The sequence below is a fragment of the Phalacrocorax carbo genome, chromosome Z (assembly GCF_963921805.1).
Source record: "Phalacrocorax carbo chromosome Z, bPhaCar2.1, whole genome shotgun sequence".
NCBI classification, from domain to species: Eukaryota; Metazoa; Chordata; class Aves; order Suliformes; family Phalacrocoracidae; genus Phalacrocorax; species Phalacrocorax carbo.
In genome coordinates, this window is record NC_087548.1 from 53,334,223 (window position 1) to 53,357,703 (window position 23,481).

The following is a 23,481-nucleotide window of genomic DNA, read 5'->3' on the forward strand; positions in this document are numbered from 1 at the left end:
GCAATACTGTGCACACCACAACTTGACATGTAAGGCATGGTCCACTCTTGAGTTCCCTGTGGGAAACGGGCAAGCCAGGTTAAAGAGGGTGCTACCAAGAAGTCATCCAGTCCAGAAGTCATCCTGCAAGCTAAGTTTAAAACTACAACTTCACATGCTATTGAAACATCCCCACATTGCCAAAGGAAAGACAGTTCTTGAATCATTTGTCAGCACTTCCTATTGACTATTTAAGGAGCTGATTCTTTACTTGTTTCACATACCTTTACAAGCTAAAGAACAGTCCCAATCACATGCTGGCTTTACCATGAAGCATACCATGTATGAAAAAAGGAACCATAGTTTACTAGTTTATTAAAATGTTTCCAATGCAAGAATGTAATTCTGCAGTCTATCAGAAAGCATGGCATTTTTCTGTCAAAGACAAGGCACACCTTTCTACACTATGCAGCTCTTTAAGAAAAGAACCAGCAGCAACTGTATATTGTCCTACAGAAACTTCTTCCACCTCCGAACAGATCTTAATTCTAGAGCCTAAAGAGGCAGAGGAACTGAGTCCTGACTCCGAACATTAATAGTTTAGGATGTTTCTAGATTGCTCAAACCTGAAGCCTAAAACCAAGATGTAAGTCCCCTATTCCATCAGCAGCTGCATCAAACAAAGTTACTAGCCATTCCTCTCCTTTCATTATGAATGTTAAACTGCAGTAAGATGACCAGTACACTGCACCTGAACTACATTTTGACCACAAAGTGGTCAAAATATATGTGATACCAATTACAGATGTAGATCAAGTGTGTCTCACTACAAACATGAGTATCATCATGAACTGCATCATGAAAAACAGAGCATTTCTCTGCATACACAGCCACCTCAGTAGATAATGATTGACCTGAACAAGTGTGTGAAACAACAATATAAAATTAAAATCTAGCAAGTTGTTTCATATTTTCAAATGAAAGTGTTAGGCAACTTTTTAACCTGTTAAAGATGCTGCATAAAGGAATTCATACCGAGAGGGAGGGAAAAGACATAGACATTTTCTAACACCTTCACAAATAAACAGGGTCTAGCGTCAACACCAATATGAAGGTCTGTGTTTGCTACCTCTAGGGAGAGTGAAGTCTATAATTATTCTAGGATCTCCTATTACTCTGAAGATTGGATGACACTGCTCCTAAAAAAAAAAACAAAGAAAAAAATCTAACACACACCCCCCCAAAAAAACCTCACTTCCCCACACAAGTACACTTCTGAGAACAAAAGTAGCAACTCAAGTAAAAAAGCTCTCTATAGAAAAGCTTCATGTAAAGAATGCACACTGTTTAAGTGTCCAAAGCAAAGTCTTTTAAGTGTTAGTTATCTTCAGTTCATAACTTCATCAACTATCTTACAATTTTTTTATTGGAAAGCCCTTAATTTACTGCACCGTGAATCCTAAGAACACGGCACAAAGTTGCCTTAGTTAAAATGCACACCACTACCCGCAGACTTCCTGTACATGGCATGCAGGCATTCAGATAAAGGCACCAAGCAGTAGCTTACTGCAGTTTATCGCAAATTCAGATCATTCTCTCAGGTTCACAATAAAACTGACCTATTATACAGCAAGTTATTGGCATACGTCCATTACTAGAGGAAGAACATGCACCAGCAAACCCAGATTTTTACTCTGCTAAACTACAGCAGTTCCCCAGAAGAATGAACCATGCTGTATCAATAAAAATATCTTCACAGGCACACCAAAAAAATTCTTAGTGTAGACTTGTTCTGGATCTACCCCTGCGGAAGGGTAGTGTTGCTCCTACCCCAGAGAGCCTGCCAATGATAGCGTTCTCCTGGGGGGCTTCCTCCAGACTTACAGAACCTAAGCTAGGTCTCCCACTTCCAGGGGCAAGTGAGCTTATCACTGTAGTACTATCACAGCTACAAGTGGCAGTCTTGAGAAAGAAAGGAAAACAATACACACTGTTCCCTGCAAGTACACTCTCCCCTGGATAACAAGCTGCAACGCCTCTGGGCAATTCCAAAAGGGACTGTGTTACAGAGCATGCAGATCATGGTGGTGCCTGATGCCTGTTTTTGTGGAATTTATGCTTCAATCTCATTCCAGAACACTTTATTTTTCAATTTACTGCAAAGCAGACATTAGTCATGCTTTTGGTTTTTACTGAGAGCCACATGCCAGCACTTTACATATAAGCACCCATGTCCTTATTTACCTGATAACTCCACATCACCAGTTGCTCTCGACGCCTTGTCCACTGAAAAGTTGCATCTGCTCTTTATTAGTATGAAACTCAGTTCCTGCTAGGAAAAGTTTTCTGACAGTGCAATACTGCTGTAAAGTTATCCACCAGAGGGTAATGAATTTATACTTTGCTTCTCTTCAGAGGCTAAGCATACCACCTATTCAATGTGCCCACACCTGCTACTTCACTCATGTTCTCATACCCTACACACAGTACTTACGAGTTTTCAACATAATGTAAACAAAATTGAGAGCACATAAGACAGCACTTACAACATTATTGATGGTGTACTATAAAGATGTTTACCCTGAAAACTCATACATGGAGACTTCACTTATGAATATGATATATGCTGTGTTGTATATCATCTTCCACTCATCTTTTCAGTCAACTCATATCAAACATTGCTTCTAAAACTTCTTTATTACATGCTTCCACCTCAGTCTACAACTTAAATATTTATCTTGAAACATAACACAGCTGATTAAATAAAGAGCTGGCATGATCAGCACACCTGCTGAGGTTTTGAGGTTTAGAAATAAGGCCATCTGCAGACAAAAGCCCAGTTTTTAACCTTAGAAGTATTTAGTTACTGTTTCTTTTCTTATTACACATCTTTAAGTACTTATTCGAAAGCTGCAATAAATAAGGACACTTTACAAATATCACAGTAATATTGTTTAGGGGATTAAAACATACATTTCAACGCATGTTTGGTACTTGCACGGTTCTTAATCATTAATAAAAAGCAGTCATGAAAACACAAAAACAAACAAACACCAAATCCAAAAAACAAACCAACCCCACCAAACCAGAAAAACCCACCAACAGTTCACTTTTGAAGATATTTTGCACCTACCAAGTTACTTCATCATACCGAATTTTATACTTGCACATCACTCTTTAACAGATTCTCCTGCAAGTCCCAAATTACAAAATATTTTCAAACTTTGGACTAGTGAAACATGTCCAACTACAACATACACTTTGCTTCCAAATGTGTTAGCTATATCACAGTATGACATTAACAAAAGAAAAACCCAGCAGAACTCCCCAGTTAGTGGTCTCCACAAAAGGTGAAGGACATTCCATAGAAAATACTGTCCTGTTTCTTTGCACTCTTTGTGTGTGATGAGTAGTTTTTCTGAAATAATTTTTTCACCCTTTTAATGTATCTAAGGCTAGAATTCAAGACCAAAACACCACAGCTCTTTAAGAGCTCGCGGCCTGCACAATACTGCTGTGAAAAATAATGATGTTGCCACTTACTAGACATTGATAGCTGTTTGCTAAGTAGTCTTTCAAAGTGCATCCTACATTCAAACAGGCTTGTCAACTGAAAAACAAAATTATGTGGTTTTGTACTCCATTTACAATCCTTGCAGAAGAACTGCCTACCTTTCAAAAGCAAAGGCCTACTTGGTGGAAGGTTCTGCAAGGTTAGAGGCTCATATTTGCATGTATCAACGCAAACGTGGTCCTTGTGGCACTACACTGAACACTATGAACTAACTACTGCCTACCCTGGCCACGTGCATTCTTTCATATCACTGTGTATGAAAGCTGAAAGACAGAGCTATGTTGGAAACTGAGAAGCCAACAGCCATACTCAGTTGCATTTAAAGGATGTCATCAACACCATAAAAACTTCTCAGAACCTTTCTTGCCCATTTCCTCTAACGAAGATCAGAAAAACTTTAAGCTTACTTTTTTTTTTTTTTGGGGGGTAGGGGGGAAGCTTACACAGCTTCTTAAATACAAAATCTTGACTTATAGGTCCAAAATTCTGGCATAACATGATAGAAAGCCACTCAGGATAACAGTAAGAGGGCAGTGCTTTAACAGGAACCAACGCTAAGAAGGCTCTATCTGATTTATGGAAGAAAAGGTGGGAGGAGAATGGAAAGGGAAATAATGTTTCAAGTCTCTAGCTTATTACATAAGCATACTTCCTTATACGCACGCACTATTTTGCAGTTTTTTCATAGCAAACTAGGGGGAGTCTGACAAAGCATTCCCAGAACATGGTTAACATGACCTTGAACAAATACTTTAATGGGTTTCCTGTTTTGTTTCTACAGATCTGTATACAACATTCAGAGGTCTCTTCCTCAAATAACGTATCTGCAGAGCAGCAAGAGTGTTTTCCACTTAAAACAAAAACAAAACAGGACAGAGTTCATTTCTGCTGTCTACAGCTGCTTAATTACGTCACATTTATTAAGAGCATATCAGGCACAAGTCCCCATGTTCTAACCACCATGACCCTCCACCATATTCTAGCAATATTACCAGTTAAAATAGCGACAGCTAGAAACTGGCATGTAAAAATGCAGTTTGGAATCTCAGCCTTCCTGTATACTGCAATCACGTCCTATTCTTGCAGTGCATTGCACACTGGATGTTGAAATCATTAAAGCAGAGAAAATTGATCTTAGTACTGTAAAGCTGAACTTCAAAATGAAGTTGACTCTTCTCTCCTCTTAAATATGTATACACGTTATTGAGGCTGTTGTCATACAACTGTATACTTTTATTCCACATTAGAAATCTGTTTACCTAGAAGAGTAAAAAACAACAAACAAAAAAAAGGTACCCAGGGACAGGAGACCAATCAATGCAATGAAATTTATTTGCTTCATAAATCTGTGAAACTAAAGCGGCTGGAAGACCTAAAAGAACCCTATTATATATTCAGCAGCATAGACTTGTTCTCTAACATTTATCCACAAAAAAAAGCTCTTAGTATAGTTTCATCAGATAGAAGTAAAAATTAGCAATCAGTTTAGTCAGTGGGTAGGAGTCACCTGGCAACACTCTGTAACTGTTTTTTAGAAGCAAAGCATAAGATTTACACAATTTTCCAACAGCTCCTTCAAGTGAGAAAGATGCAAATACAAAATAACAAAGACAGAGTTTCTGTCAAGCTGGTTTGCAAGTTTTGATTTTCACAAAAGAAACCACTGAGACAAGTTCAAAGGAACAAAAATTATAGTAAACCCAAAGGAGAAAAAGGCACGAACAGCTAGCGCAAAGCTCCCCTTCAGAGTAAACAGCATAAAGGCAGCTGACAGCTTCACTACATAACAAATGTTGTCATTTCTTCAGAATGAAAAATAAAAGCAGTCAGTTGGATGATACTCAATATACCCTCACAATTACTAATCTAAAAGTCTGATGGCATTTTAGATGCCAATTACATGACAATAACATACGTTTTGGATTTAGCATGGATTTAGCATTTTAACAATGCAAGATAATCAATCTTTTCTGAACTGTTCTCATTTATGTCTTGTAAGGACGCAATGTCCCATGTTTGCGCTTAATCCAAACTAGCATTTCTTAAAGATTGAGGGTTTTTTTTTAAAGTGCTTTGAGTTACCTGACAAAGTAAAGGAAATAACATGCTACTTAGAAGTTTTAAGAAATTATACAACTGAAACATAGTCTAAACTTCAGAAGGAGCTAGCTCTCAGTGGGAAAAATTCAACAAATTTGAAAAAGTAATTACAAGTATCTATGTAGTTGAAATATTTCTTTCTACATTAAGATGAAGGGGAATTATTTGTGCAGGTTGTACAGTTGCTTGTGACAGCATTTGTGAAAGGACACCTCATGCTTCGTAGGAAACAAAAAGAGCTCCCAGACCAGAAATACAGGAAAGTGGTCAACAATTTCATGACATGCCTGACTCATTAGCACTGTTCTTGGACCCTGCTTGTATGTTTCCATCCCCCATGCTATATCTGCTTGCCATAGTCTAGAACAGAGCTTCATCTACTGTGAATGTGCTGAAAGGGACATCAAGTGTCCTCACTCCTGGAAGTAGAATTCACAATTCATTCTGTTTCTGCCCATCAACACTGCTACTCAGCTGGTCGTCTTCTGTGATCATACCCATGCCCACAGTGAAATAGGCATGTTTTGATGCCCCCTCCATTCAGACAATTGACTGCAAGAACCTCTGAAAACTGAAGATATGGCTGAAGTATAATTAATGATCCGTATTGTCCATAACAGCTCAGAAGAGACATTTCATCAGAACTATGAAAGATTTTCAAAATTCAGGAACTCCAGATTCATTTTGTGTCGCTTTGACAGCAGATGCTTAAGGGAAAGCTGATAGATGATCTGTCTTCATCTCCTCTTATAATGGGAACTTCTTTTAGTCTTGTAAAAACCAAGGCCATTACATAAACCACAAACAATATCATGTGCTTTTTTTATCCCAGTGATGCCTGCAATTTCTAGCAAGATTTCAAGCTTCTCTCACACGTATCTTGGATTAAGCCACTAACATACAAAGGTGTAAGGATAAAATAAACACACAGAGTATTTGCTAGTCCTAACACAAAGACCTCAATAAATTGCCTTGTTTCTTATAACACCTTGCCAAAGCAAATGCCTGTTAACTACAACCAGCCATTTCTTCTTTAATGAAACTAAAGATCTGAAAGAAATTTGATTATTCTATCAATTCAGAGCCTAAGTGTCATTCACTCAAAAGATCCCAACATTTTGGAAGAGACTATCAATTCCAAATCAACACAAAAAAAAAACCCTATCTGTACAAAAAATTAGTAAAAACTTTTTAAGCAGATCCATGATGAAAGAGATGCACCTAGACAGAATCACCTACATGATTGTGCTCATCTATGTCTTCTCTATCATGGGATACTAAGCCCTCATGATAGGCTTCTCTATCATGGCTTGAGAAGCTCATGATAAAGATACAGCAAGGGAGGATAGTGGGCTGAAACCATATGAAGGTATTGACAATCAACAGCACTGCAAGACAGGAAATACACAGATGTGATTTTTTTTTCCTCCTGTCCTTCACAAGATTTTCATAGAATCATGGAATGTCCTGAGTTGGAAGGGACCCACAAGGACCATCAAGTCCAACTCCTGTCCCTGCTCAGGACAACTGCAAATTCACACCATATCTCTGAGGGTGTTGTCCAAGTGCTTCTTGAATAGCATCAGGCTTGGTGCCGTGCCCACTTCCCGGGGCAGCCTGTTCCAGTGCTCCACCACCCTCTGGGTGAAGAACCTTTTCCTAATATCCAACCTAAACCTCCCCTGGCACATCTACCTGCCATTCCCTTGGGTCCTATCATTGGTCACAAAAGACAAGAACTCAGTGCCTGCCCCTCCTCCTCCCCTTGTGAGGAAGCTGTACACCATGATGAGGTATGCCCTCAGTTTCCTCCAGACTGAACAAACCAAGTGACTTCAGCCACTCCTCCTACATTTTCTCCTCTAAACCCTTCGCCAACTTCCTGGCCCTTCTCTGGACACTCTCTAGTAGCTTTATATCCTTAATGTACTGTGGCGCCCAAACCTGCACACAGTACTCAAGGTGAGGCCGCACCAGCGCAGAGTAGAGCAGGACAATCCCCTCCCTCAACCAGCTGCAATGCAGGGCTTGATGCACCCCAGGACACGGTTGGCCCTCTTGGCTGCCAGGGCACACTGTTGGCTCATGTCCAGCCTGCCATTGACCAGAAGCCCCAGGTCCCTCTCCGCGGGACTGGTCTCCAGCCTCTCGCTCCCCAGCCTGTATGTACATCCAGGGTTGCTGTGCCCCAGGTGTAAAATCTGGCACTTGCTCTTCTTAAACTTCATATGGCTGGTGATTGCCCAGCTCTCCAGTCTGTCCAGAATATAGGTCATCTGTCATCTCATATAGGTCAGCACGCTTTGGCCAAATGACTACAGTTCAAAGAAGCATTAAGAGGATCTGGTCATGATAACTGATAAAGAGTACTTAGGCTACTGTAAGACAACAACTCTAAGGTGCAGCTGACATTGCACAAGGTCTTCCCAACAAGCTCAAGCTTCAGGATGGTGAGACTTAAGAGACATCAAGCACAAAAAAATACGGCAAAGACCACCTAAATAAGTAGAGAATAGCATGAGCCACTAGAGAAACACAGAGGATGACACAGTTGTAACACTGAAAAGGAAGAACAGGTAAACATGAACCCTGGTTGTGACAATAAAGAACAAGTGCAGATCACAGATACTACACCTGAGGAAGTGAAAGAACTTTGTGCGAGCACGGAATAAGACTGAAATGGGAAAAACACCAACCAGACAAAAAAACCCCACCAAACCACTGCAAAGAAGTATTCCAGACTGAAGCACCTCAACAGGTGAAACAGCAGTGGAACAACAGGGAAGAATGAGCACACCTGGAAGAAAGCCTGGTGGTATGGTTGCATTAAGCTTAAGTTAACATCACTTATAGCAGTTTAAGTTGAAAAAAATTGGTAGAATAGGAGATAAGTTAATGAAAGGGGGAAAAAAGACTGCAAGTACAAGCACAGACAGCAGTAGAGGAGAAGAAACAGTAATCAGAGAGCAGAAAGCAGTGAAGAATAACCAGAGGACAGTATTACAGAAGCCCAGAGAGAATAAGACATCAAGAGGTAGGGGATTATAGATAGTACCAAAAGCAGCAGAGATCAAGGAGGGTAAGAAAGGAGGGGAATCCTTGCAACTTGGCCAGAAGGAGCCTGTGGAGATCTTAATGAAGGCAATTCCAGCAGAGCACAGAACCTGGATTGGAAAGAATTTAGTACGAAGAGGAGAGAATGTATACAACAAACGTAAATTGTTCTGTTCCAGGAGTTTGGAAAAGAAGGAAGACTGGAGTTGACTGTCAGCTTTAAGATGGAGGACAGTAACTCAGAATAAAATTAGAAAGAGACTAAGATGGCAGCAAGAAGTAAAAACCAGAAATTTGGAATTAAAACAGAAAAATTGAATGAATGAGCTGAGCAAAGGTAAACATGCCAATTCTAATCAGTTTTTCTTTGGAAACCTTTAGATTCTGTAGGGGAAGAGACACAGGGAAGAGCCTAAGGCAGAGCTCTAGACAGCCTGCAAAGCAAAGGAACTGAAAAATGCTTTTGGGTGGGGACGAGGCAGGGTGGGGCGGGAAGGATAACTGAATATGAAAGAAGAGTTAGGACAAAGATGTCAAAGAAATCCACCTGGTTCAACAACTAGTCACAGGTAGGTGCATTATCATAACTGAGATAAGGAGGTGGCAGTCATGAGAAAGTGACTTGGAGATGCAGTAATCAGATAAGATGGCTGGCAAAATCAAAACAAAAGTAAGCACTTCTCTCAGAAACAGAAATGGGGTCTAGCAGATGAAGATCAAATAGGCTAGAGAGCTGAAGAAAAAACTTAATGAGAAATCAACCTGAAAAACAAAGTCATAAGGAATAAGGGTGAGGAGTCCATGATAGGAGGAGACTGTTTGTCAAAGCCTAAGATGAAGCTATACAGGGAGAAGCAAGAAGTGAGGCAACATGAAGGAATGTCTGATGGACTCCTGCTCAAGGAAAGCTTAAGAAGAAATAACAGAGGGGGAAGTACAAAGACAGTGGTAGAGGAGGAACACAACATTTATTGTTAATGATAAAAGGGTGGATAAGACAGACATTAGGCTCTAATAGAATGCTGTAATATATATACACACCCTGTTTGTAGCAGGGTTTCGGCAATCGATATACCAGACAAAACTGTTGCTGATAAAATATTCAGCAACTAGCCTTTGATTTGGATTTCCTGAGGAGACACAAAATTGCTCATGGCTAAGGAAATAAATAAACAATGATTCCGTTACATATATAGCATACAAAGCTCAATTACTGTACTATGTCTTGCCACACGTAAGGAAAGCAAATGAAAGGTTCAGTAGCGTACCATCAGCATCACGCGCCTTAACAGCGGAATACAAATTTAACTGAAAAAACAACATCAGTTAGTTGAAACCTATGAACAAGCCAGATATTTAAACCATCAGATCCTCTATTTCTTCTGCTTGTGGTATAATGTTACCCACAAATACACTTGCATTTTCATTTAAGAAAAGAATGTAACAGCAAAAAGCAATTCAAATTCATAAAGAAGAGCTAGAAAGGACCTATTAAACACTTAAGAAAAACAATCTGGGTAGGAATCACAGAAAATAAGGTTGTGAAAGACTTCAAAACATTACTTCAAAACATCAACTTCACTCTCAGTGCTCCAAGTCTGTATCAGCTTTCCTCAAGCCACTCCTGACAGATGTTTATCTAACACGTTCTTTAGCAAACCTCAAAAAATACAGACTCCACAATCTCCCCTGGCGTTCTACTGCAGTGGCCGACCAATTTTAAAATCTTCCCCAAACATTTGGCATATATCTCCCACTCTGAAATTCAAACCATTTCTTCATGCACCATAAAGCTGATTGCCTTCCTCTTTGCAGCAAAATTTGCTGTACAGAACGGATGGTCCCTATCGCAACTGGACAGCTCTCTGCAGTGTTTTGCATTGGAAGGACAGAGCTCTTATTTTTTAAAAAAAAAAAGTCTGCCTGAATGGATGAGCTACAAAAACTCATCTCTGTGATGAGTCATCTGGGACAGCAGAGACGGACTTTCCCACATAAGCAGTCTGCTGGAAGCTGGATTCAGGCACTGCAAGTGACACAGCCAAAGGAAACGAACGTTTACACGCAAGAAAAGCACAGCCATAGCGTTTGTCACGATCCCTCATCCTACAGCCTTCAGAAAGGAGCCAAATGAAAAACAGTACAGCCCTGGTCGTGTTGTTCAAAGGGAAAGTTAAAATGGGAAGCAGAGCTGCAAACTGGAGCGCTGGGTGGAGCTCCCGATTGTGCCTTGCTTGGCAGCACCACTCTGGGGGAAAAAAAAGGAGTCAGTAAGGGCAAAGCAGAGCACTGGGGGAGAGGGAAGAAAGAAAAACCGAGCTCAGAAGTAAGAGATGTGCATGGGGCCAGTCACACACAGGGAGAAGGATGCAGGGAGGCACCTGAACACTTGGCCAAGGACTGGGGAACGGGGCTGGGATTAGGACCGTCTCCCTCTCCAGAGGCAGTGGACGTGTGGGAGGCCCTGCCATCGCAAGTTTCCTCCCATGAGATGGCTCCTCTCTCTGGGGTGGGGCAGTAGGGACCCCAAAGGAGAAGCTGCAGGGAAGGAGAGGGAGTGCAGAACTCCATAAGGGGGTGGTGCATCGAGGCATGGCTGAGGGGAGAAGGGAACGTGGAGCCATCGGACAGGGGTGCAAAGCAGTATGAGGATGGCAGGGGAGAGCTGCTGGTATGCAGCTGCAGCCATACCTCCAGGAGCATGGAGAAGGGTTTGGCAAAGATTGCAAAGCCATAGCAGGGCTGGGGTAAGAAGGGGCAAGATGATGCTGATCCACAGGGGAAGCAGTGCACAGAACAGTGTGCAGAGCAATGCAGAGGGTGGAAGTGCATAGCATGGTGGGAGCAAGGCTACAGGGGCTGAACAAGGGGGTGCACAGCCATAAGGGGGAAGAGAAGAGCTTCAGGGGGGAGCAAAATGCTGCAGAGTTATGTGCTTCAAGGGGCGGGGGGGGGGAAGAATGTAAACGGGTTCACAGCCATGAGCAGGACTATGGGAGGGGAGAGCAAGGGGTTCACAGCCATGGGAGAGCAGAGCAGTTGGCAGGGCATGAGGGGGGAAGGGAAAACAAGGGGTCCACAGCCACGGGAGGGTATGGTTACAGGTGTAGCAAGGGGAGGCGCAGCCACAGGAGAGCGGGGCTACAGGTGTAGCAAGGGGAGGCGCAGCCACAGGAGAGCAGGACTACGGTAGCGGCAGGGAGCAAAGCAGTGCACAGCCATGGAGAGCGGGACTACGAGGGGTACAAAGGGCCGCACGGGCACCGGAGAGCACGGCTGCGGGAGAAACAAGCGGGTGCACGGCCACGGGACAGCGTAAGAGGCAGATTCGAGGTGAGGGTGGTGGGGAGGGGGAAACAGCCGTGGGGGACAGTGGGCCTGCAGGCGGGTGTCACGGGGGGCCCGGCAGCGGGGCCAAGGGAGGGAGGGGAGAGAAAGGGGCAGCGGAGCCCGACGGCGGGCGCGGGCCGCTCACCTGCGCGGCGGAGCTGCAGCAGCCCATGGCGCCCGCGGGTTTCTGCCCTGGCGGTGCCCGCTAGGCCCCAGGCGGCGGTGGCAGGCAGGCGCTGGGCATCCACTCGCCGCGACGGCCCGCCCCGGCGGCGAGGTGCGAGGTGTGCGAGGCGACGCGGAAGACCGCCGAGGGAGGGGAGGGGAGGGCCGGGCCGGGCCGGGCCGGGCCAGATCAGACGAGCGCGGCTGCGGCACCAGCCCCGCCGCGGCGCCCCCTCATCCTCCCCCCGCGGCGGCGGCGGCCGCGGCTGAGGGGAAGGGGCGGGGCCTCCGGAGGGCGGGGCATGGAGGCGGGGCCACCGGTACCGCAGCGCGGGGGGTACCTGTCTGGCCGGGAGGCACCGCCCCCGCTTTCGCCCCGCCCCGGCCTACGCGCCGCCGGGCGCTTCCGGGGGCGCAGCGGCTTTTGCCAGGTCGCCAAGGCGACGGCGGGGCTGATGGCGGGTAGCAGACCCGGCTCGGCCCCTCCCGTCGCCGCAGCTCTGGCTGCTGCTCTCCCGGGGCCGAGGTCGGCCAGGCGCTCCATCCTTTCTCCGCCCCCCCCCCCCCGCCCCGACCACCCGGTGGCGGGGGCGCTGCCCAGCGCGGGGACGGCGTGGCCGGTGGCTGCGCGGGGGGGCCCGTGCTCCCCTCGGGGTGGTTTTCGAGTGGCCGGTGCTTCCCGAAAGCGTGAAGAGAGCTCCCTGCGGGGCCCTCCGGCGCTTGCAGGCCTGATGGGGCAATCTGTCCTTGCTGGTAGGAGTGCCCGAGGAGGTCCGCAGCCCCGCAGGCCTCTGTCTTACAGGGCCTTAAGCGCGGCTTATCCCATTCTCCAGACTGGCTCTGGTCACCGGTGTAACGTGCAGAGCACCCCATCCCCTGAAATGGTAGTCTCGAGTGATAGCAGAAGGTGTGACTCTATCCCCTGGATTCACAGCTGATTGCCATATCATTGCGGCCTATTTTGGCGAGCTTTGTAGCCTTCCCAGAGACCCAAATGTGGGCTTCATTCTTTTGAGGTGTATGTATCAGTAACTGCAAAAAAAACACGTTCATGAACTACATAAGGATGATGCTTCTGTGTAGTTAACTGATACGTGTTCAGCCTTGGACCTGTAGGCTGGACCGTGTTCCTGAGCCGTGCAGTTAGCAACAAGTGCCTCAGAGCTTCTGAACTGGTGAAGTCACTGCATGGCTACATCTGGTAGTTGTTAAAGACAACAAAGGCAACACCTTCTCTCAGAATGAGAGTCCTCTTTGGAAATTCATAGTCCCCCTTAAGGTAAGTTTAGTGGCCCAACACTTGTGTTTGAACGTGGTCTAAACATATTAAGCAATACTCTATAAGTTAAAATTTTCTTTTTGCTGACTCTTAACTATGTAGCAGGTTTAATTCTATCAATATACTAGAATATCCATGATTAAAAATAACAACGCAATGACTTAAGTTTAAAATGATCCTTTGACAGGCAGAATGAGGCAAAAGAGGCCTTGTGACTGGAGGAGGAGTCTCGTTAGGCTTCCAAAATAGAACAAAAACTGTCATGTGGGTGAATTGTGAATCACACTTTTTTATAGCTCTTCTCAGTTTAACAGCAACATTAACAATGCTTCTCAGAATTTTTTTATCTTCTAACACCTGGTTAAAATACCTTTTTATCACTTAATGTACATTGCTGTTATTTCTCATTGTTCCACTTCATTTGATCCAAATATTTATCTTGTATTCAAAGGTATGACCATAAAAGAACTGTTTTGCAGGAACACTCTCTAGAAGGCCTGTTTCTTTTGTGATTGACACAGGAATAGATAGTCAATTCTTGTGTAACTTTGGACACTTCAGTTTCTCTCTTCGTCGGTTTTGCCATTTATAATATTGAGTTGTCCTAGTGTTTGTCTTTTTTGTTTGCTTGGGTAACAACAGCATGATGTCTGCGCCGTAACTGTGATTTATAGAATCAAAGAATCATTAAGGTTGGAAAAGACCTCTAGGATCCTCAAGTCCAGCTGTCACCCAACAGCACCATGACTCCTAAACCATGCCCTGAAGTGCCACATCAACATGTTTTTTTAACACCTCTAGGGATGGGGACTCCACCAACTCTTTGGGCAGCCTCTTCCAATGCCTGACCACTCCTTCAGTTAATAGTTTTCCTAATATCCAAACTAAACCTCCCCTGACACAACTTGAGGCCATATTTAGTCAGTCTGTTAAATAGACGAAAATATATTTTTTTAATAGCCCTTTCATTTAGGACTGTCATTTCAATAGTTTCAATTAGGAACTCAAAGTGTTGTCATGGTAATTAAATACTGCCTCCTGGTTTTTGCAAGTACACATTCAGCACCATTATCAGAAGATGGTAATGGATTAAAACACAGTCCCTTCCCCCCAGATCTGCAGACTCTTAAAACAAAAGGCATTCTAGCCAACAGTCAAGAGCTTTGTGCAGTGCATAGTGGGAGCGGTAGCTTTATAGTGATTAAAAAATGCCAGTCCTTTGTTGGCTAGGGGAGTCTTTATGGAAAAGCTTGTAAAGACATACCAGCTGTAGCACAGGTAACGTGTTTAGTCTAAGTATGTGACAACTGTAGAAAGTATTTGGACAAATTTAAGTGTGAGACATAATCTCCAGAGTAATTGCCCTCATCTCTGCTTCTCGCCTGAGGAAATTAGTTGCATTTTTGACAGGGATGTGGTACCAGCAGCAGCAGTCACTGTCCGGCTTTCATTAGTTTAACCGTGCTTTTTTCGGCCAGTCACACAAAGAGGCAAAAAATTTTAAAGGTTCTCATTTATTCATGATTGTTCTTGCTTTTATATTTATTCAGATTAGTATTTTGGGAAGAAACTGGAAGGTATTTAAATGGTGTAGGGGAATAGACAGGGATCGGCGACCGGAAGATCATGGGATGTGACGGAAAGATAGACTTCTCCCCATAGGAGTGGCAGGAACAGGAACCGCAAGAGCTATATAAGCGTGTGACGCAGCTAAATAAACGGACATTTTGCATCCATCATATTGATGTCTGTGCATCACTGTCCCCAGGGTGGGTAGAGCCCTGTGTCCCGGAGGTATGCGGCCCAAGATAAGTTCTCCCGTAGAAGCGTACAGCAACAAATGGGAATTGTTGAATCTTAATTCAGTAATACAGAAGTTGAACTTTAAGCATATGCCTTTGTGCATTTTTTCAATTGTGCTATATGGATTCCTTTCTGAAGCTGATTGTAATCTGCTCTAAGGCATGGTTACATCACAAGCTGCTAAAGTTCAAATCCGACTGCCCAGGTTTAGCATTAATAAGAATCTAACTTTTTTTCTGTAACAGATTTGAGTCTGCCCTTCTCCACTCAGCCAAGAAGGATGAGCTTTATCTATATTTTAATTTCATTTCTAGACTTAGAATGACAGGTTAGAGTTTTTGAAGCACCATCTGATACTAAGAAAGGGAGACAGCAAGAGAGACAAGACCCTAAAATGACAAAAATGCCTTTAGTACTTGAGTAAATTGTAGGTTGTATGTACACTGCTTCCACTCTGAGGACAAAAAAAAAAAAAAAAAGATAAGGAAACATTCCAGAAAGCATGAATTGCATTATAACAGTTACCTTTTCTCACCAGTTGTAGGATCCTGACCTTAGGCACCAATAGTTAAACACCTAAGGATCTCCCAAGGTACAAAACAATCTATAGCTTTTGTCCCATATGACTGAGAGAAATGCCTTTGAAATAGCAATAGATAAAATTCAGGCCATTTGGATATGTTCTTAAGTATGAGTTTTGGGATGGAGTTTTCAGACAGGCTCAGTACTGGGCTAACTGCTCAATCAAGAGGCAGTCCAAACCTGGCTTTGGTGTTAATGAAAGGGAAGAGTTGCATCATATAGGCTAAAATTTGAGTTTTGCACCAGCAAGGTGTTGTTGCAGTCCATGTGTTCACTGCCATCTTCTAATAGGCAACTTATTATCATTCTGCTGACTTCTTCCACCTAGCAATAAATCTGCATCTATGAATAATTCGCAACCACACAGCATTTTTAAAAATCCTACCCTGTGTGCTTAGACTCAATATTCTTGTTTTGGTTTGATTTGGTTTTTTAGGTTTATTTAAATAGAGAAACACACATATTCACTCCATAATGTACCCAGTGAACAGACTGTTAGTTTTTGTACACGTGTATCAGTGCAGGATTAGGAGTAGTTCTGCTGATTTCAGTAGAACTCTAATGAAAGTACAACACAAGAAGGCACTCCAGCAAACACATGGCAAATGGGATGTCAGCCTGTCTCTGTGAGCAATGTGGGGATAAAGGCCACTGAACCACTCGGAGCCTTGTGGCCCTGTTATCTTGTATATCTCAGAATCCACCTGAAACTGATCGACTTCATGAAAAGTTGAACCATACCACTGCACTTTTTTACTGCTGGGGAACTACAGCATGGGTACTCTTGTCAAGTTATAGAGGACACCAGTTACAAAGCAGACAAACTCCAGCTTGTACACCGAAGAATCTGTCAGTTATGAATTTTAGTCAGTCATGGCAAAAGAATTTGAGTGATCCTGCTTTGCAATTAGAATGGCAGGATTCTTGCAGGCTTTTTCATCTGAGTGAGAAAAGTTACATATTGCTCAGTAAGTCTGAGCTCTCACAAATTAAAGCTAAGATTTTCTTATTGCTGCCTGTCTGACCACAGAGGAACAGGCCAATTCAGTGAACTTGCTGGGCAAGTCAGAAAACCTGCTGTGATTCTGCTTTGTGCTGCAGCCTCATAAATTGGTCACATTAGGTCTGTTTCAATTTAAGAACTGGAGACTCCAAGGAAAGAGAAAGCAGCAGAGAGTTTTTCTAATGTATCAGGAAGGTAAAACCTTCTTTCCCCAGTTCTGAATCACAGTTTTGTCCATTGTACTCTTATACAGCTTTTTGGTGAGAGGACAGAGGTGTATAGGGGAGGCCCTGTCCATTGGTGGCTATCAAAAGTGTTCAGACTCATTAGAAGAATAGTATCTCAGTGTGTTGAGAAAATGGCTTTCTAGGCATATGGGTTGTGTCTACATTAGTCCATTCATGCTGTAATTAAAGTAAAATAGATATCCTTTCTATATTAAAACATGTTGCTTTGCACTCTTTAATACCTTTTGGACTTCATTCTGATGTTGGACGCCTGTGCATGAAGAACTGTATGAATGGACCATTTCATGCAAGTGAAACACCTGTCACACATTTACATCGTTATCAGCCTGAGCCAGAATTGTGCTAGCAACTGCAGCTGAAATTTCCACATCCTGTATCCAAACACCTGAGAAATCCACTCTTCAGAAAATGTTCTTTAAAATAGCCGGAACAGTGCCATTGCACGTAGGGTGGGGGGTGTCCAACCTACGTCATGGTAGCAACCAGAAAACTGTAATTTGTTTCAGCTTTGTAAGAAGGTTTTGTGTTGCCCAAAGGAGACACAGAAAGCAAAGTGCAATCGTTCCTGTAGAGACAGTATCATCACATTACATGATTAGCCATTATGGTCTCCTGTCATTTCACTCTAAGTGGATTATGGCTCTTACAGTGAGGATGTAAGACTACAGATGGAGTACTGCCTGCTACAAATCTCTTGTAAGGCTGCTGCAGTAAATCTCTTGGAGGAAACTCATTACCTAAAAAAAACTATGCTAAAGGGACCTGCCATTTGTTTTCTTAGGGAAGACAGGAAAAGGGGCTGTGTAGGAAGGTACTGTTCCGTTCTACACTCCTTAAAGTTATGAAAGGAAGCATTCATCAAGGAAGATTCAGCTTTTTCTCAGAGTAAGACTAGAAAGGACACATGGCAATATTCGATGTGTTGTGTCACTCTGGCTTTCTGTGTAGTATTTTGTATGAGGAGGAAGGAGTAGAGACATCAGTCTCCAGAGGCAGACTTAGACTGTGATGGATTTTATAGCTTAGTTATAGTAATGGCCATCTAGATGTTGCTAGGTTGGAATAGGTCTGGGCTATTGGTTATGGAGAACGTCTAAAGTGGGCTTAGAATTGGCATTCTACTCAGATGCAGACTTAAGACCAAACAGTGCTTTATCATGGAGACAAACTCTCACTGATATACTGAATGTAGGAGAACAGACACTGATGGTGCTGAAAATATTGATGGTAGCCTGTGCATGAGTCCTTGAAAATACTCTTTTGAAAATCTTGAACCTGAGTTAAACCAGCAAGGTGGATGGAGAGATGGGACTGTCACAGGGCTCAGCATAATTCAGCTCCATACTGCGTTTGGCAGTATGCATACAGCCAATGCAGCTGACAGCTAACAGGAGAAGATAGGAGGGGCTTGACGCTGAATTTCACCAGATGTTTCCTTCTAGGGTGGGTTTTAAAGGTCCCAGCCTCACTGTTCGGTTTTTCTTTTGTCATTCACGTTCACCTTTAAAATGAGGGTATTAAAAATTTGAAAAGCAATTTGTTTTTATATAACTCCCACCACTCCAATTACAAAAGTAAGTACATATATATAAACAGGCATCAAGACTTATGTGAAACTGAGGATCCCAATTTCCATGTTTCCCACACATGTAGCCATGCTTAACTTTAAACTCATGACAAGTCCTTTGCTTAGTGAAAGCCTGTAATTGATCATAAGAATGTTTGAAAATCTGGTGTTACATTGATTTTTCTGGCTTGCAGAAAAGATTGAGACTTTCAGAAGTCCTGTGCATCTATCAGCTCCTGTTAATCTTGACTTTCTTTTTGAAAAAAAACCACATCACTTGTTTAAGGAAATAATTTAAACTTTGCAAGTGTTAGAGTTTGTGTGACATAGCTGGTCTGGTTGGGGGGTTTCCATCCTTACTGGACCTTTCCATCCGTCCTGGACAGCTGGATGGTACGCTGCAAACAATGTATGTGCTCCAGTAGATGAAGGCTGCATCTGCTCAGCAGTTTCAGACAGCAGGCTACCCATGTCCCTCAAACCAGCCTTCTGCTGGCTGACACAGCCTCATACTGACAGCTGTGGGGTCTAAGGGCACAAAAAGCTCAGGTGGGGAAAAAAAAAGTCCTTGCACATCTGCAGTATTCACTGTGGTATCAACACCAAAGAAGAAACATTGGCTGACAGTATTCTTGAGAAGAGCAAGTCTTATTAATTTCTTCAAGCATTTTTACTTGTCAGCACTTTATCTTTGATTACCAGGTCTTTGATTACCTGGAAGCTATGGCTTGCCTTCAGAATTTGCAGAGATACAGTTGGTTCTGATTGTTCATTCAAACTCAGAAGTATTTTACAGGAGCACAATCAGACAATGGTTTTTTAGATTTGTTCTGGCTACATCTGTTTCATTTGGCAAAGTATTCCCCTAAATACTGGAATAATATCCACCAAGTAAATTGTTTTATAATGTGTAGAAAGCCAGGATTTGTCTGCAGGATTGTTTGTTTCTCTGCCTTTCCCATAACCATTAACTTAACAATACTCCAGATTGTTCTGGTTGCTATTTGCTTCTTCCTGATACTGTTCAAACTCCAGCCTCTAGTCACCTGCACCAGTTTTTCCTGGTATTAATGCTTCCGTCAACAGTTATTTTAAGTTCTCAGTACTTCCAAAATAAAAGCAGAAACAGTTTGCCTGTAGACAGGCTGACATACCAAACATGTTGTTGCTTCACTTGAATATACATCACTGTTGAGCTGATGACACTGAGAAATAGCTCTTTTGCTATGCCATCATCACAGCTGTGGCAGACAAGCAGAAGTGTTTAACTTCTGTTGCAGGACTAGTGACCTTGTGATTAATTACACAGAACGGAGATGAAGTTGGACTTTACCTGAAGTCCCTTTGGGTGAAGGGATGTAGGCAGCAGGCTAAGAACATGGGGGAAGGTGGGATGAGTGCTAATAACTGCCTGAAGAAGTTTTCTTTATTTCTGCTGTCACTGTCCTTGTTACCTCACTGATTAGATTCCAGAAACCTGACCAAGGCAGCTGGCTAGTCATGGACCACAGAACCTCTGACAGACCCTGTGTACAAATAGTGCATCTTTATAGGTTTCCATGGCATGCTAGAAAAACCCCAGGGCAGGATGCAGTGTCTGGTAGGGATGCTCTTGTAGCTATTTCTGGTAGGAGTGACTGGGGAAGGGTGTAAAGTGTGTTACTTTGAAATCCAAAGCATTTGGCGAGACAGTTTTCAAGCTGAAAGATGGAAAACATTTAAATATGGAAGGAGTGTTTTTTTAACAGTACTGTGGGAATGTTGTAGAGAGAGATGGAGTCTATCCACCAAGTCTATCTAAGGTGGGTGCTTGTAATAGCTCGTTACCAGAAAGCCTCTTGCAAATTTTAGAAGTAGATGGGGAAACCTCCCCCTTCTTGCTTCAGATTTTCATTATGTAGGGTCCAGAGCACATCCACCTTCCAGGAGTTTAGTTGGCTGAGTTAAGTTTAGCTGTCTGAGCCCAAGGTCAGCTCCTTCACTAGTAAGAACTGTTGTAGGAAGACCAGAGGTGAGGGCCTGCCCCTCCTCTACCTTGGGAGCTGCTCTTATGCTGAGGTTATGCTGCTATGCAACATCACAGCTGTGTAAACAGATGCATCAGCACCTGGTCTTCACCTTGACCCAGATGCACTGGCTGGGCTGGCTGGCATGACCTCAGACGGCTTTGTCTCTGGTCTCTCTCACCCTGATCACTGTCTCTGGCCCTGATCCTTGATCCAAGAGAGGCTTGGATGTGCTGCTCTGCATCCTGGCTACTTGTTAGTGAGCTCCTTGATCATGGTAGCCATAACAAGGCTCCCGGCTACAAGCTCACCTCTCGTGTAGAGCAGCTGCCCCCCTCACTGCTCCCTAATGCACTGTACATTTGAGACAGGTTGAGGGTATGGCAAGTCTGTGTTTGCAAAACAGGAGCAATGAATGAATGAAAACAGTGAAAGGCAGGAAGATTTGTGAGTAGATACAAAACCCACAGATTCTCTGACTCTCAGATGGCTTACATTAGACATTGGACTTTACACAATAAAACCTCCTTATCAGTGGTAAGCAGTGACCATCCCACAAAAACAGACTTCAGTAGCTGTTTGTTCTGCAGTATGAAAAAAAGCAATTGACTCCACTTTTTTTTTTCTTTTTAGAAAATAAAAAAGCTGGTTTTTGAGGTGATCAGCTAATCACTAAGGTATTGCAGATGTTATTGGAAGTGTTGTGCTGCTGTTCACTCATTTTTCAAATGAATGCCCCACTCCTTGAAGAGTTGGTTACGTTTGGGTTAATGACCAAGGGTGGACTCCAGTATAGATCAGATGTAGTACTGCAGGCATCAAAATTCATTTCTGACAGATTTAGGGCAGGATTTTTGTATTGCCACAGGAAGTTTCTGTTTCAAAGAGCTTGCAGTTTTCAATGAGAAACTACTTAGTCAAAATACTTCTTAAGACAACAAGATAACTCAATTGCAATAGAAGTGATGGTAAAGTAAAAGTCTCAAAGAGCTTCAATTATGATGGAGTATTTTCCTGTAATATTTCTACATATTCTCAGGCTTGGAAGAATACATAACCTCCATCTCAGCTACTGAGCTTGCAGGAGGGACCATGTTTGTTTTATAGTTCAAATTCATTCTGTTGTGAGGAGGGTTTGTTCTGTGAGTCATCATGGAAGTCATTAAGCAGGTGTCAAACAGTGCCTGTGATACATTGGTAAAGGAGAGGCAGATGAGCTAAGCTCCTTCTAAGTAAAGAGAACATTGGCCCCTGCTGTTTTGTGTTTTTTTTTTTTACCTGGGTCTGACTAAATACCTCTTGCAGCAGTTGTTTCTCCCTGTGAGTTTCTAGTGGGCATGAAGTATCAGTCATTAGCACTTGTTTTTTAGGGTAGTAGTTGTTAATATTGTAGCCGTTTCAGTGATACTTCATGCAGAGCTAACTGTGACATCTGCAAAAAAGTGTTTTGTCCCCTTTCTATCAGGGGAAAAAAAAAGAATTCTGGGAGAAAATAAACTTAAAATGTCACAGGAAGATATGTCATGGGCAACCCACTACCACAGAAGAGTTGTTCTAAAGAAGGACCAAATGCAGTCAGCTCTCCTAATTCTTCCATAGGTTAGCCCCCTCTCACTGAAAAAAGGTAGATGCACTCATTAGAGGGTGAAAGAAGTCCCCTCTTCCCGTACCCAGCCACCAGTGCTAAGCAGCAGAATGCGTGCTTTGGAGACATTGCAGAACTGGTGGCTCTGATCAGAGAAAAGCTTCGCAGTAGCATGACATTTATTCTAGGAAAACCTCCATGTCTGTGTCTGTCTGTTCTAGTGCACCTCACTGCTCTGGAGTAGGAAAGTTGGACAGAGTCCTGAGCTGTGGCCTAGTGACTCTTCCGACATGTAAAGAACTACAAATGCTTTAACTGTGGTACTGATGCACAGAGAATGTCAAGCTGATTGTCTGCGTACAAGACTTTTCACTGTGTGCTTTCTAGAGGCATCTGTGCTTTGATTCACTCCTATAGAAAATGAACAACGACCACAGCCACCACCATGCACACACGTGCAATACCTAGTATGAGCACTGAAAACCAGATCTCTTAATGGCACCTCAGGATGGAAAATCAAAATCATGAGTCATTTAGGGATCATCTGCAGTAGAGATCCAGGAACATTCATGCAGGCTAACTGTGGAATTTTTGATCCTTCAGTTGGACACGTGGGACAGTCTGGTTCAAAAACCAAAAGCTGCATAACATTCATATCAGGAAACAGTATATACATATAATAGACATCTTAACCTGAGTTGAACCTTTTAGATGAACCACTTAAGAGATCTCTACACCCTGCTCCACTGTGCCCCTAAGAAATATCTGCTGTCTTCAGTAACTTGTGCACCACTCAGTTCCTTAGAAGAAGATAAGAATCAAGATATTTTCTTGATGTCCTCTGGTATCCAGGTAACTTTCCACTTTTCCTTCACCATTATTTTCCAAGTCCAATTTGTTATTGAAACAAACACTGCCTTAGTGATTCTGCTTTCAAATAGTAGGTAGACTTTCCTGTTCCCCGAACAAAACAGGACAGGCTGAGAAACCAGATGGAGCTGGAAAATAAAATATATATACTACGGAACAAGAATCTGGCATCCTTCTCTCTCCTACCAGAATCTTGCTGTGTTTAGTTGTTCTAATACATGGTTTAATCACCCAGAATGTAGCATTTCTATTTTGCCTGACAATACGGAGAAGAAAAACCAAAGTGGCTGTTGTTTTAAATATCTTTTACAGTATCACTGTGATAATCCCAGGTGC

The 23,481-nt window shown here is 43.0% G+C and overlaps 1 protein-coding gene and 1 long non-coding RNA gene across 5 annotated transcripts in view; one reads left to right on the forward strand and one right to left on the reverse strand.

Annotated features, from left to right (window-relative positions):
- The window catches only part of SLC44A1 (solute carrier family 44 member 1), a 67,352-nt gene extending 54,818 nt beyond the window's left edge, over window positions 1-12,534 (reverse strand). The window contains exon 1 of one of the 3 annotated variants that reach the window (XM_064439230.1): window positions 12,183-12,526. In XM_064439230.1, the coding sequence (XP_064295300.1) occupies window positions 12,183-12,209 (27 nt within the window). In that variant the 5' untranslated portion in view covers window positions 12,210-12,526. Of the gene's footprint in view, window positions 1-12,182 lie in introns of all 3 variants that reach the window. The other 2 variants (XM_064439229.1, XM_064439228.1) reach the window with 2 other exon arrangements.
- Window positions 11,870-14,292, forward strand: LOC135310642 (uncharacterized). Of its 2 annotated transcripts, none has more exons than XR_010370722.1 (3): window positions 11,870-12,040; window positions 13,305-13,481; window positions 13,933-14,292. It is a non-coding gene; the product is annotated as an uncharacterized LOC135310642 (long non-coding RNA). The 2 variants fall into 2 exon arrangements; XR_010370723.1 differs by having other exon boundaries at window positions 13,319-13,481.
- The last annotated feature ends 9,189 nt before the right edge of the window (window positions 14,293-23,481 follow it).